Genomic DNA, 15510 nt, shown 5'->3' on the forward strand with positions numbered 1-15510 from the left:
CACCCCTCCCCGCCCCCATGTCAGTATGCCCCTGTCCCCTACCTCACCCCTGATGTGCCCCCCCTTCCAATGAAATCATGTACGGACGCTCAATCCCTCTCTGTGCAAGCAGATCTTCCCTCTTGTCCAGGCCTCTGGTATGTGTCCAGGGACATCCTTCATTCCCATCCCCTTTCATTCCCCAGTCCCCCTCGCCTCTTGCCTATCCGACGTGCTCCCTCCTTCGCCTACCTCAGATAGCAGCCCCTGGAGTTCCACCACCAACGCTTCCCATGCCCTGGCCGTCGCTAGCGCTTTCTCATCATCTCTTCTAAGAGCCAACTGCACCCGGAGCGTACCCTCCGCCCCCGCCCATCTCACTAACGCTGCCCTCCACCGCAAAAAGCTAGGCCCCCCCCCGGGATTTCCAGTGCATGGTCAATTCTCTCTTGGCCAATATCAACCCCAGATCATAGAACTTGCTAGTGACCTTCGTGCGACGGGTGTGGGGAAACCATAGCAATAAGCAAGCCCCCATCTCTGGGGTAATATAGCGGTCTGTCACCTGATTCAAGCAGTCCACTACCTCAGCCCAATAGTCGCCCAACTGCGAACAGGCCCAAAACATGTGGCGAAAATCTGCCCCCTCTCCCCCACACCGCGGACATGGAGAGTGTGCCCCTCCGAAATATTGCAAGACCTTGGCCGGCGTCAGATACGCCCTATGTAACGTGAAAAACTGAACTAACTGAAACCGTGCGTTCCTCGTCCCCTTCCAGGCCCTCCGCACTAGCGTGGACCATGTGGTCTCAGGGATCGCTTTCCCGAGGTCCGCTTCCCACTTTTCCCTCAGAGCGGCCAGAGGGTGCAAGCCCTCCGTCGACAATCGTCGATATAGGCAAGTAATGGCCTTGGTCGTCCCCGCCGCCATCATGACATATTGGCAACCCGCTGCAGTCGGCGGTTCCGACAGCCCCATATTCCAATGCTTCTGGAGGCTCGCCACCAAGGCCGCATGAAGCAAAAAGTCCCCCCGTGGGAGCCCGTAGGCATCCTGCAAGTCCTGGAAGGACAACAACACACCGTCCCGGAATAGGTCCCCTACCATCTGTACTCCCAGCTCCTCCCAAATTGCTAGCCCGGACCAATCACCCCCATGTGGGAGCGCTGTACACATCCCTAGGGGGATTTCCGGTCCCAAAGTCCCTTGTTAAGAACTTAGGCATTCGCCTGGACCAGGCCCTTACTCTGAAGGAGCACGCTGCTCAGACAGCTGGCTCCTGTTTCCATACGCTGGGCTTACTACACCGAGTCTTTCCCTTGCTTCCCGATTCAACTCGAAAGACCCTGACTCAGGCACTTATATTAAGCCGTCTGGACTACTGCAATGGTCTGCCGGTCTCTGCCAATGAGTTCTCGGTCAGCAGACTGCAGGCAGTCCAGAACAATGTGGCGTGATCGGTCCTCAATGCCCCATCCAGGACTGCCTCCCGCTTCTTCTTCTTGTCAGCTTCACTGGCTTCCAATACGCGAAAGGGTTAAGTTCAAAGTTTGCTGCACCATTCATAAGACTTTATTCAACCTCGGCCCGCCTATCTTTTCTGAGAGATTTACACCATACCTGCCCTCGTGATTTAAGTATCTTCTTGTGGTCTCCCGAGTTAGGAAAGCCAGACTGGGTGGGAAGGCTACTGGGTGGGAAGGCTCTCTCCCACCTCGGTCCCATCTCTTGGAATAAGCTCCCTCTGCATCTGAGACAATGCCCCGACCACTTACAATTTAGAAAGCAGCTTAAGACTATTCTTTTCTATCTCTCATTATGTTGTAGAAGCTCTGCTTTCCCGCTGCCCATCCGAAGCGCAGAGATAGCCCTTCGGGGGTCGATTCAGGCGCTATTTAAATAAATAAATAAACCCTACTTAAAGTAAGTCTATATAGGAATAGTGGAGGGAGGGCGTCTATTCAACACGTGTGGACTTTCAGTATGTTATTTTCTTTTTTCTTCTGCTGTTACGGTTTCAACATACATGGAAAAGAAGAATAGCGTTTATGGAGTTTAGCAGTCTTCTTTAATAGAAGGAAAAGATGGCCAAATCTAGGTCGAAGGACGGATTTTAGTTCTTTGGTCTAAGGTTCTCCAAACGTATTTGGCCTATGGGGATTTAGCAGGGTTAACGACTGTAAAATAAGACAAAATGTGGCATGCAAAATGTACACATAGGCGGCTCCCCTGACACTCACAGGGAGCTTAGCCGGGCACCACACGGCAGCACAGAGCCGAAATTGCTTTTAAAAACGTTATTTTTGATGTTGGTTTGGAAAATTTGTTTTAATTTTTAAATTTACTCCTTGTCACACCGCCTGGTCATATTAGCTGGTGGGGGCATTTTCGAGCCGTTTCTGGGCTCTGAATGACCTCCGGTAACCTAAGTCTAAACCGGAAGGTCCCGCCATCTTGGATTGGGAAGAGGGTGAACACAGGACCTCGTGCTATAAATTAAGTCAAGAGCCTCGGGCGCAGCCTGTACACATAGGCGGCTCCCCTGACACTCACAGGGAGCTTAGCCGGGCACCACACGGCAGCACAGAGCCGAAATTGCTTTTAAAAACGTTATTTTTGATGTTGGTTTGGAAAATTTGTTTTAATTTTTAAATTTACTCCTTGTCACACCGCCTGGTCATATTAGCTGGTGGGGGCATTTTCGAGCCGTTTCTGGGCTCTGAATGACCTCCGGTAACCTAAGTCTAAACCGGAAGGTCCCGCCATCTTGGATTGGGAAGAGGGCATTTTGCGCTCTAGCGTGAGGGCGAACACAGGACCTCGCGCCTCATAAATGGCCGCACTCACTCGTCCGCGCAGCGGGCGGGCGCAGCGGGCGCGCCGATGGCGCGCCGGAGGCGCGCCAGAGGCAAGCCCGTCTGGGCCCGTCCGGGCCCGTACGGACCTAGGGCCAGACATGCTGCCCAAAACAAAGCGAGGGCCTCTCACATACTCGCAAGAACAACTTATGTCTCTCTGCCCCAAAGCCTCCTGCCTCTGTCCGAGGGGATTGAGGTTGGATGTGCTCTTCAAAGCCTGTGCTCTATGTACTACGGAAAGTAAAGAGGCCCAGAATGCTCCCCCCCCGAGGGAACCACTTCGACTAGCCCTCCTGAACTGTAGATCTTTACCTAGGCACTCCTTACACATCCACCATCTGATTTTGGATCACAAGCTTGATGTGCTATTTTTGTCGGAAACGTGGACATCTGACAGTTCGGATTTTGACATGGCGAACGCTCTTCCCCCCGGATTTTGTATCTTTTGCTTGCACAGACCGCGAGGCAGAGGGGGCGGGCTGGCCATTATATATAGAGATATTTTGACATGTAGGGCCGCTGAAGGGTCTATCCTGGATGCGGAAAGTTGTAGCTTTAAGATTCAATTGTCCCCCAACGACTCACTGTCGGGGTTGCTGATTTACCGGCCTCCGGGCAACATCAAGCAGTTCGCGAACTCTCTGCTTGAAGAGGCCCCATTGCTAATAGCGTCGGCACCCAACTTTCTCCTGCTTGGAGATTTAAACCTACATTTCGATTCAGCGGAGGATAAAGCTGCAAACGACCTTAGATCTGAACTTGGGCTGGGGAACATCACCCTCCATAATCAGGAGCCCACCCACGTCAAGGGCCATTTATTGGATACGGTGTTTTCTAATCTTCCCCGTCTTTCCATGTCACCGTCCTTGCCTCTCCCTTGGACGGATCACTTCCTGATCCCCTTTCAACTGGGTTTTGTTACAGCTCCCCCATCTCTCCCGGCAGCCACAGCACAAGTACCAGTAAGGGCATGGTCGAAACTCCCGGTCGGCGATCTTACACGCAAGCTGACACATACCATCCCGGTGCTTAATAGGGATCCTATAGAGGCAGATGAGGCTTTCTGCGAATGGCTCAGCACAGCTTTAGACGCGGTACTTCCCCTGAAAATAGCCAACAGGAAGACGGGGGGCCCCAAATCCTTATGGTTCACCCCAGAGCTGGGTCTTCTGAGAAAAATTCGTAAAAAGAAAGAACGTGACTGGCGGAAAAACTGGGCAGGAAACTCCAAAGAAGAGTACAGGGCAGCCATGAGAACTTATAAAGTGGCGCGCAATGCCACCAAAGCGGCCTACCTTGAAAATAGGATAAAATCATCAACCAATTCTTCAAGGGAAACCTATAAAATTCTCAAAGAGCTGCTCAAAGTTCCAGTATCTCCAGAACCCTCAGAGGGGAGTACGGACCGCTGTAACCTTCTGGCCCAGTACTTTGACCAGAAAATTCAAAACATCATAGCCGGCCTCCCCGTGTCCCGTCAGAGCCTGCCCTTGGGGGAGAGCCGTCTGGCCACTGATAGAGCCGTGCTGGACAAGTTTGCCCCGATCACCAGGGAAGCTTTCTGTAAAGAGTTGGCCGCGCAAAAAAGTGGCTCTCCGACGGATCCCATGCCTATGTACATCCTAAAGCAGTTTACGGATGTCATAGCGGGACCGGCAGTAGATCTACTTAATGCTTCCTTTGCCGCCGCCAAGGTCCCCCCCAGTTGGAAGCAGGCTATAGTAAAAGCCCTGCTAAAAAAAGCGGGGCTTGATCCCACCGATTTGTCCAACTTTCGGCCAATCTCCTTACTGCCAGGGATGGGAAAGATTGCTGAGAAATGGGTTAACCGGCAACTCTCGTCCTTTTTGGAATCTAACGAGTTGTTACGGCACACCCAGACTGGCTTTCGGCCCGGTCAAGGCACTGACTCGGCGCTGATCACCATGGTAGAAGAGGGCAGGTGCATCTTAGATTCAGGAGGATCAGCAGCCCTGGTCCTCCTGGATCTGAGCGCGGCATTTGATACGGTGGATCATAAGATCTTGATCCACCGGTTGGAGGAGCTGGGAGTAAGAGGCCTGGCGCTCACCTGGCTAATGTTATTCTTGAGTGATCGAACATATCAAGTGTGCGAGGGCAACTATAGATCAGTGCCCACCCCCCTTCAGTGTGGTGTCCCGCAGGGCTCTTCACTGAGCCCTACGCTTTTTAACGTCTACATGGCCCCACTGGAGGGGGAGGTCGCACCCTTTGGAGTGAAACTCGCAACGTACGCGGATGACACCCAATTGATTGTTTCGCTCTCGCTCGCAGAAAGCCATGGTGAGAAGTTTGCCGCCTGCCTTACCAACATCATGGCATGGATGGCCGACTCAAGACTCAAGCTTAATGCCTCCAAAACCGAGGTGATGTTGCTGGGAAATCTCTGCACCTCCCTCCCCAAATGTATGTGGCCGACTTGTTTAGGAGATCCTCCGACCCCGAAGGGATCCATAAAAAGTCTCGGCGTCTGGCTTGAACCGGAGCTGTCGATGCACACTCAGGCGAAAATAACTGCAGGGTGTTGCTATGGGCTGCTCCGCTCAATACGGAAAGTTATGCCCTTACTCCCATTAGACTCTAGGAAATTGCTGGTACAGGGCCTTATTCTGTCAAGACTGGATTATAACAACGCCCTTTTCCTGGCTACACCGGAATACACCTTGAACGTGCTCCAGAGGGCACAGAATGCAGCTGCAAGACTGCTGACGAACACACCTAGAAGAACGTCAGCAAAACCGGCCTTGAAAGCGCTCCATTGGCTGCCCATAAGAGCGAGAGTGAAATTCAAAGCGCTCTGTACAGTGTTCAGAGTCCTCCAAGGCACAGGCCCTCCGATCCTCAGAGATCTGATCCGCCCTTACAAATCAGTACGAACGCTCCGCTCTGGCGAGGAAAACCTGGTAGCTATCCCGAGAGCAAAAAGAACAAGGACCGGAGGACGCCGCTTTTCAATAAACGCGGGTCAGCTATGGAACTCCCTCCCAACATCAATGAGGAAAGAACCTAGCTTGACCAGATTCCGAAAATCCCTTAAAACGTTCCTTTTCCCCCAGAATGACTAACATCTCTGGATGCGGCTCAGAGGAGGTCTGTCTGTGTGTACACGTAGCGCTGGGACGCTCAAGGGCAGCCATGCGCTTTAGAAATTCTTTTTCATTTCATTTCATTTCAAGATGCAGCAAACAAAAAAGTAATGGGTGGAATGCTTGAATTAATTTCAGCCACTGGTAATCACTCTGGGCTGCAAACCAGTCAATCGTTTTTTTGCACACTGCACAGCTACAGAGACCAACCATGAGCAAATCAGCCTTGGGTATGCTCCAATGGAATCAATGCCTGTTGGTAATGCAAACATTCTGCTCATCACCTTTTTTCCCCAATAGACCACAAAATGTGCACGTAATAATCTAAGATACAGAGGTGCCAAAGCTGTCTCTGACCCATGGCCATGCTTTAGCCAATCCTATGGTGTTTGTGTACTACTGCTCTTGCTGCTAATTTAAGTATGGTTTTATTAAATTGAATATATTAAGCACATTCATAAAATGACCATATTTATACCTTTATGTTAAATTATGTAAACTTTGAAGGTCATGCAGTGACTGCAGCAGTCAGAATTGTCCCTGACCCCAAGACATCTTGATTTGTGCAACTGTCTGGGGCCTGAGCCTGAAGATAGGCCCAGCCACCTATCATTAGAAGTCTACAAACCGCTACTATAATTGGTCTTCTGAACCAAATCCTTTGCAAGGTACCACCCGAGGATATGGAAAGTAGGAAGGGAGAGGGCAACAGCATGCTTCAGCTAGTGATAAGGGTTTCAGCTGATCAAGGCAGCCCATCAGGAAGTGCAGGACAATGGGTGAGGGCACCTGGTGTGCCGATAACCCGGAGTACTGCAGGACTCAACAGTCTGATCTTTCTAACGAGTGCCTTGGGCACAGCATGAATTAGTGAGCGGAAAGAAGCTAACAGAGCCTTGGGATTAGGTGCAGTAGTGATGCTCTCACCAAACCGGAGGGTAGCTGTACCATCCAAGGCAAGTGGTGTCACCAACTTGGCTCCCCTCACAACGGACCATCCATAGAAGTGCAGGTGAGCAACTGGAACAACCATGCTACTCAATCTGAAGCCCACCCAGCTCTATGCCTCCATTGTTGTTCTTGTAGTTCTTGCATTAAGGGTTTCCCTGAATCCAGTCCTTCAAAAGACATCCAGGTTATCTGAAACCTAACATCATAAGACCAAGGGTGCAACAAGAGGAGAGAAAGTGAACTGTGTCAGGAAATGCTCGGAGAAAAGATGAGTAGGAGAATACACTGAGTTCAATCATAAACAAGTTCTCAGCACTCCGAAATGTAGTCTTTCACCCCTTTTTAAATATTAAAAGAAGGGACACTGGTTCACATAAACTTGGAGTTGTCTGTGCTGAGCTACAAGTCTTCTAGATTCTCATTATTGGCCTAAGTTCAGTCCTCGCCAGGCTAATCTGTGTCCTTGAGTCTGAAGTCAATGGTTTTTCTTTAGTACTAGCATCAAATCTGAAAGAATTACCCATCCTTTTGTTATGTTATTGGCTTTTGTATAGCGTGACTCCCAAAGGAGTATCTCAGTGCTTGCTACTACACAGGGGAACAGTGTAATTAAAACAGCCACGTTTTTAGAAGTTTTTTTTAACTTGGAGAGGTTGGGCAGGATCGGATATGCAGAGGGAGTTGGTTCCAGTGGTGTGGAGCAAGCTAAGAAAATGAACGACACCCGAATTTGGCAGTATGAATGAGATGGATCCTTAGGAGGTCTTTGTTTCTGGACCTAAGCAACCTAGAGAGTTGGTATTGGAGGAGTCTGGAATAGAGATAAGTAGGTCGGGAATACCTTAGTGCTCTGAAGGTCAAGCAGCGACCCTTGATGAATGACACGTTTTGTGATGGGTAGCCAGTGTAAGGCTTTTAAAAAAGGGTCCCGTGGAAGACCGTGAGGGGAAGTTGCAGATTAGACCTGCTGCTGTATTTTGCACTACCTGTAGTTTAGACAGCAGAGATTAGCTGCCACTGGCAGTGCAATACCATAGTCGAGGCAACTAGTAATTAGGCCAGGGTCTTTTTTGGGAGTGGAGGGAGGCCAGAGAAAACGTTTTTTAGGAGACGCATAGTGGCGAATTAAGTGCTACAGGTAGCACTAACGCGGTCCTTCATGGAGAGGGTTTGGTCACGTTTGATACCCAGGTTCTTTACAGCCTGTTTAGGAATTGGGACAGGACCAAATTCCGTAATGCCACCAGTTCACAGACTAGAGCTCCTGTGCTTTGTCAAATAGTACTCTCTCGGTTTTCTCTCTATTGAATTAGAGCCAGTTTTTGGTCATCCAGTCAGTGGCTTCTCTCATACAGCTAGCAAACCGAGATTTAACTTTTTCCAGATCTTGCCCACAGGAGATGAGAAGTCGGGTGTCGTCAGCGTATGATAGGGTCTCAAAACCACATGATCTTATGATTTATGATACGTAAACATTAAATAATGTTGGGCTCAGTGAGAAACCCTGTGGAACTCCTTTATTAACTAGCATAGTGTGTGATTTAAAGAAGTCTAGAAAGATGGTTTGGGTTCAGTTATTAAGGAAGCCCCTGAGCCAGTGTAGTGCTCTGCCATATATTCCTGCGTCATGCAGTCTGCGGACTAAGATCGGATGATAGACCTATCGAAGGCCGTAGATAGATCTAGTAATACCAACATGACAGGTGTGCCTGCATCTAGTGACAGTCTGATGATATTGGTGACTGTCACAAGTGTGGTCTCCATGCTGTGCATCGCTCTGAATCCCTTTGATTTTGAGTAATGGCCATAGATGTCAAGTCTTTAATCCTCCTAAAAGTACTTCAGAACTCTGTACAACTGGAACCCCTAGATGCCACTTTTAGGTGCCACTGAAAGGCAGGGGCGTTTGTCCTCATTTAGGGCTGCATGATCATCCATCAAATTGTGTGGTGAAGGGTCAGCAGTGAGGGACTTTAGCAAGTATCCAACAAGCACATCTGTCACTCCTTGTCTGCACTGCTTCCAGCAAGCCATCCTTCATAGGCAGAGATATTCTGCTTAACATCCCTGGCCCTGTTGGATATTGTGATTTCAACATAATATCGTCATATGATTACCATCAAACCTGCTCTGATAGTGACACACTGGTGGTTCATTCTAGTTGTGTTTTGACTCATTTCTCAGAGGCCAATTGTATGACCAATGAGGCAAACCTTTTTAGTTTCAATTACTTTTCTGGATAGGTGAAGTAAGTGCTCCAAGCAACAAAGCCAGTGTAATAGAATCACATGGTTTTAGCTTTGTATCCTCCTCTGTATGTTTGACAGATACTGAACTGTGGAAATTGGTAGCTTGTGTGTCTTCAAATGAACCACTAAGAGTTAAATGCCGTCCTCAATAAGGATTTTTGTACCATTACATTAGGGAGAATGTGTTGTAATCTAGAACACACTTTAAAAAATACTCCTGTGCCCAGTTAAATGCAGCTTTAAATCTATCAGAAGATTGACTGGTGAGGGGAAGAATCGATCAACATCCATAAAAGCTTTATCCTATGCAACAAGTGGTTCTGGTGGAGAGTGAGAAAAGGGAAGGGATGGGCATTTCCTGGAACAATGATGGCTTGATATACACAACATGGATTTAGGAAATCTTTGGAATGAAGGAGAGGAGAAGATTCTGTGCATAACATTGCAACCATGCAGGGAGGAAAGGGTACCATGCTGTTTTATACTCGGGAAAGTAGAAGCAGATAGCCCAATTTATCTAGAGAGGTATCTTTAAACTGAGCCAGAGTGTTATGCATCAGACTAGCAACCACATAGTATTCTTTAACCTTGTCATATTTACACAGATACATACATGCGTTGAAAGTGTTAGTTGTGGCCAGGGAAACCAGGAAAAGTTTGTTTGTTACTAAATCTTAGGGGCTCTTCCAATTTATGACTAAAACACCATGCATATACAGATGTCCTTTAAGCAATGCCCTTCACATTCAGATTCGGAATCTAACAAGGAACCAATGCAACTGAAGAGACCTAATTATTTCTGAATAGTCTTTCCCAAGCCAATCACTTGTTCCAAAGGGGGCGTGGCGTGAGCGCCCAGTTGCTGAGGCTCGCTGTGACATAATGCTGATGAGGTATTGAAAAGCGGAGACACCCAAGGTGCGCTATAGCTGCAGCCATGGCAAAACCAGCAGACCGGTGGGCATCTGGCGACCTGACAGCCCCCACTCGATTCTGGTCCCCTGAGAGGGTCTCACCAGTGAGGATGTGCTCACCTGGAGATGGAGGCAAGGGACTGCGCGCCCACCTGTGACATGGTGGCGGGCCTGTCCTGCTGTTGGGAAACCGCTGGGGGCAGAGATTCCCCTGGGCCCAGAATGATCGGTGGCTACTTTGGGCCATGGCAGAGATCGATGTTGCAGCGCACATATCGCTTGCAGGAGGTGAGCTCGAGCCCTGGATTAAGAGCCTGGGGCCCACGTTGCTGGGAGAGTGGTAACCTTATTGGAGGAGGGGTGCTGTAAATCTGGTGAGGAGAGCCTCTCCTTCCCCTGAGAGAATAGCCTGCTGCAGGTCAAAAACACTGGTCACTTTGGGGCCTCGGTTCTGACACCGGAGGCCCACGGTTGGTCTGTCGAGATTCGGTGATTGGGGTGGCAAAAGAGGAACAAGGGCGACCGACCCCCCTGCACAAGAGGGGAGAAGGGGGAGCACTAGATTGCTAGACTTTCACTTTGATCTTGCAGCACTGCACCTACGTGGCGATAGGAGACTGTGCAAAGCACCACAATGAGCGGACCCCACTTAATAAGTCAGTTTCATAGAGGATTCCTGGGCCTGGCACCTTTTCTGAACATGGGAAAAGTAACCCTGCCACTTTGTAACTGGGCAAGACAGACAAATATGCCAAGCTCACCTCTGTCCTGGATGCAGCCGCATCAGGCTAGCTGCCCCACCCTCCAACAGACCTGATTTGCAAATGGCTTGGTCTACATAACAACCATATAGTATGTCTGCAATCTGGGGAAATAAGGAGTTGCTAATTGTTGAGGACAGAGAGAACTGGGCTAAGATATTTGAGCATTGCTTCACAAAGGTATTATCTTGGGCTTTAAGAACCTGGAGAATAAAACATCAAAAACACACACTACCCAGGTAGTTTGGGGAAGATTATGGGTCTTGTGTAAATTCAGAAGTACTTAGCCAAGTGTTTGAGTATTGGTTGTTTCCAACAATAGATTTGTTTGCGACATGCAAAACAAATGATGGCTCTGCTTTGCCTCCTGGTGTTAAAAGCCTGGGTCTTTGGGAGATGTTTGTTTATTCCATGGTCCACAACAGTTTACTGCACTTTTCCTCTATCTTTTCTGATAACCAGGATAACTTAGAAGTTCAAAAGACTGCACACAGACTGAGTCCCAATGCCACTTATTTGACAGTAGAAAAAGGAGCAAAAGGCTCTTCCTCAGTCTCGACATGTATTATTTCAAGCAGATGTACTGAATATTTTCTCATTAACCTCTGCATGTTTCACTGTGAGTTTTTCCAATTTATAGTGGAGAAGGACCACAGCACACACAGTTCTCTTATTTGCCTTACAAGCTTACATCCATCACCAATGACTTTCACCAAGGAGTTGAGGCCTTGGTTTGGGGTTAAACTCTGTCATGTGACATTAGAAGGTGCACCTACACATTTAGAAATCGAACTATAAAGTTTGAGAGCCTTGGCCCACTTGTATATCAAAGGACGATGAGGCATGTCAGTCTCGCTAAGCATCAAAAGTACACTATTTTGCTTGCTCTTTTTAAACTTAGGGCCTGATTTAGATCTCGGCGGACCGATTACTCTGTCACAACAGTGATAAATATCCTGTCCACCGAAATATAAATCCCATAGGATATAATGGGATTTATATTTCATCACCATTGTGACAGAGTAACCTGTCTGCCAAAATCTAAATCAGGCCCTTAGTGTTGTTTAGAAGGTTATGTGTGAATTCTCTAAACTTCAGTTTGAATTAATTTGCCCCTTTAAATAAGGGTGGATAATTAGTCAAGAGAATGTGTACTACCCAGTAATTTCTTGTATCCAAAAATACAATCAAAGTTAGAGCCGGTCATAAGAAAGCACACTGTTCACTGGCATCTGATAAACATTCACTTTGAGAGACATAAATCTCATGAGGTGTCACAATCATGTGTTTAGTCTCATCTTCAAAAAAATTCAGAGTAAACGATAGCTCTGTTCTGCTCCCTGGTATTAATTGATTAAACTGGACTGGAGGTAGGGCTGGAACAGCAGCACACGGCAGGCATATTTCCCTTCCCTGAGGTCAACAGTAAACCACAGACAGTGGCTCCAGGGCATAGTTGAGGACAGAAATCTTTCCCGATTGGTTAACCAACCAGAGTTACTTTGTCATCGGGTTAGGTACCGCCTGGTACAAGGATGGGATAGCTATCCTAATACATTCAGTATGTCCAGACTTGAGCCACCTCATTGTTGTAGCCGCGCAAAGGAGAGAGTGATCATGAATGTAATGGGATAGGACTTAACAGATTTTATGACATCAATGGATCACACTTGTGGCATCTGACCCTCCGTGGAAGTTTCTAAATGAAGTTAACATGTTCATTTGATATTTAAGGATGTGATTCTACTGCCAATATTATGCATTATGTGATTGCTTAGTGTCAGCAGTTTGCTTGCAGATAAACTGAATTAAAAGCTTCTCAATGAGTATAGCATCCATTAAAAATCTCTCAGACTTTAACCTGCGCAAGGCTCATTATGCCAAGTTCCATGACTGCGATGTGTAAGCAGTGTCACTGTGGCTCCATTGTGATAACCTCGCATGAAGTTCTTCTATGACAGCAGTATGAATTCAGATGTTATGTGACAACTGCCTACATGCAGCAACTTTGTAGACGTTGTCTGTGCGCAGATGCTCTGAGGCAGCACCTAACTCAAAGGTGGTTTGTGACAGTGGCCTACATGTGGCTGCTCTATGACCGTATCTTGCATGAAACCTTTCTTTGCTAGCAGCTTGCATGCAATTGCTTCATAGCAGCAATCTGTATGTAGCGCTTCTTCAAAAGCAACTCATCGCTATTCCTCTTTGTCTGTATTCTTTGAACAGCTTTAGCTAGCATGTAGCTTTCAAGAAATGGCACAGAAATTAAATACTACTGTAGCCAGAATGATGATCCTGTGTACTCACGCAGTCTGCATGTGGCTTCTATCCATTGCCGAAGCCTACATGCATGACCAATACACTGCTGTAGCCTGCATGTTGCTCCTACATCCTTCTGCAGCCTAAACTTCTCTCCTCCTTCATGCTTAAGCCTATTTGTAGCTCTGGTATATTGCTGTAGCCTGCTTTTATGAAGAGCTGCATTTTCCATGCTGCTCATATGTATGGCTGGAAACTGCATGTGGTTGCACCATTACTGCAAGCTAACTGCATCCTCTCTGATGTTGCTGCCTATATAGCAGCCTGCATGTGCCTGCACCAGGATGGCTTTCCAGATTATTTTCTACACTGAACTGTTCTTACATCCCCTAAACCCAGCCCAGTACCTCAAGTTTGCGTGTGACAATGGTGAGCGCGTTGGGGTCCAGGTTCGAGGCAGACAGGACTTCGTTCAGTTGCGCCTCCTTCTTTTCCAGGGTGTCAGATAAAGCCAGAAGCTTCCGCTCCAGGAGAAGGTTTTTGAATCCGGTCTTTTGCTGTACATCCTGGATGGCTTTAGTGAATTTCTTGTAGAGCTCGTCCCTCTCTGCCTGCACCTGATCACAAAAAAGGCATTTAAAATCACATCACACAACCAGGTTGATAATCAGAATCTGCAAGAGCTTAAATATAAGTGAATAGTGACAGGAATTACAACAATTAAAATGATCAATTGAAGATCTAGAGTCCACAAGTAACAAAGCCTGGCTTAAAATAAATGAAAGAGAGGCCGCCGCTGCCTATCCCACTGTGGTACACACTTTAAAAATGAGATGATATCTGTAAAGAAAATCCATTTCTACAAACATAATCATACATTTACAGACATGCTTATGAGCAAAACACAGACCTATTTTGAGTGTATGTAAACATTCAAACACGCAAAAACAGAGTTTGCACAACAAAGGAAAAAGCATACAGTAACTTGCATGCAAAATAAATGCTACCATAACACGCATTCACTAGAGATCTATGTGTAAACTCGCTAAGCAAAGACACGTGTTCATTCAGTGATGAACATCATACCTGGCTTGCACTCACTCGGATATACCATCTAAAGACATCTAAACACAGACTACCACAGGAAGAAGATGCGTTTGTGCATTCAAGTGACATGCACAACGATACAAAAACATAACCTGGTAAACACACACCCAGAGGTAAAATTAAAAAAATCTATTTTAAAGATGTTCAGAGAACAACATACATAACAGAGAGGTGTGCACATAGAAAACATACACAAATTCAGAAACAGTTTTTTGAGACATATCTAAAAAACATATGTACACAGTCTAATTCGCATAACTTTAGAAACGAATGACCTGCACAAGGGCAGAAATAGTGTACTGACAGATATATAGCAGACCCCTGAATACTTTTATCAACATGCATGAGTACAATGACGGAATAGCAAAGTCAAGCTCACTGAAATATAGCACTTGAATCCATATTGGCATGGCATGCCTGTAGAAAAGATGGACACAGAAACATCCACTACAGATGTTTGTACATGAAGTCTAGTGGGAATGAGTACATGTACCAGAACAGTCCAGCTGTGCTGACTATACTACTGAATGTGAAGGGGCTTCACAAGAGCTTTTCCTGAAGGCATGGGTGATTGAATTTGGTGCAGATGTCTAAAAGTAGTGCATACTGAGGGCACTAAAATGCCTGCCACATTTCGAGGTACAGCATGTTCGGAAGCTCTTCAGTGATTTCTGTTACATGTGTAAAGATAATGCCCAGCTGTGCACTGTTGTATTTTGCTGTAGATGAATTGGGAAGCTTCTAACAGATGTCCAGTGTACCTGAGGGGAATTGTCGAAGTGCATAAACAAAGTAAAGGAACTATGATCCTGATTGCAATAGGGACAATTCAGTGAGAGTAGGAGCAGAAGCATGGCTGGCTTTTCAGAGACTGGTATCCACCTTGAATAAAAAAAAAAACTGAAATTCAACTAATCTGTTAGTAGAGGCGCCCTGGCAGAACCAGCTTTTGATCAGCCTTTAAACGTGGGCGACTCCTCACTCATTTTAGGCCTGGTCTTAAGGATCTGAGTGGTGGTGCTGCTGCCGGTAACGTCTGTCCGGTAAGCCGCCACCTACAATTAACCTATGATGCCTTCAAAGACAGCAATTTTCGGCCTGGCAACAAAAAGCACTCAACGACTCAGGTGGCGCTGGTACAGCCAGCGACCTCAGCCCGGCAAGTCATCACTAGGGAGGGCCTCCATGTAGTCTCTTGCAATATTGCGATTACTGCTCATAAACCCAACATAGGACCCCATACAACAAACGGACAGTGCTCCTCCGTTACAATCATCATTACTTAGTAAGGACACAGGAAGAATGCCCCGGTCGCCATTCTGAG

General features: G+C 47.2%; 1 protein-coding gene across 1 annotated transcript in view; it reads right to left on the reverse strand.

Annotated features, from left to right (window-relative positions):
• Positions 1-15510, reverse strand: part of DRC4 (dynein regulatory complex subunit 4) — a 115232-nt gene that overhangs the window by 55143 nt on the left and 44579 nt on the right. Inside the window, exon 9 of the mRNA XM_085639332.1 lies at positions 13487-13696. Within this exon, the coding sequence (XP_085495458.1) occupies positions 13487-13696 (210 nt within the window). The remainder of the gene's footprint in view (positions 1-13486; positions 13697-15510) is intronic.

Source organism: Triturus cristatus, chromosome 12 (genome assembly GCF_964204655.1).
Source record: "Triturus cristatus chromosome 12, aTriCri1.1, whole genome shotgun sequence".
In the NCBI taxonomy this organism is placed as follows: domain Eukaryota; kingdom Metazoa; phylum Chordata; class Amphibia; order Caudata; family Salamandridae; genus Triturus; species Triturus cristatus.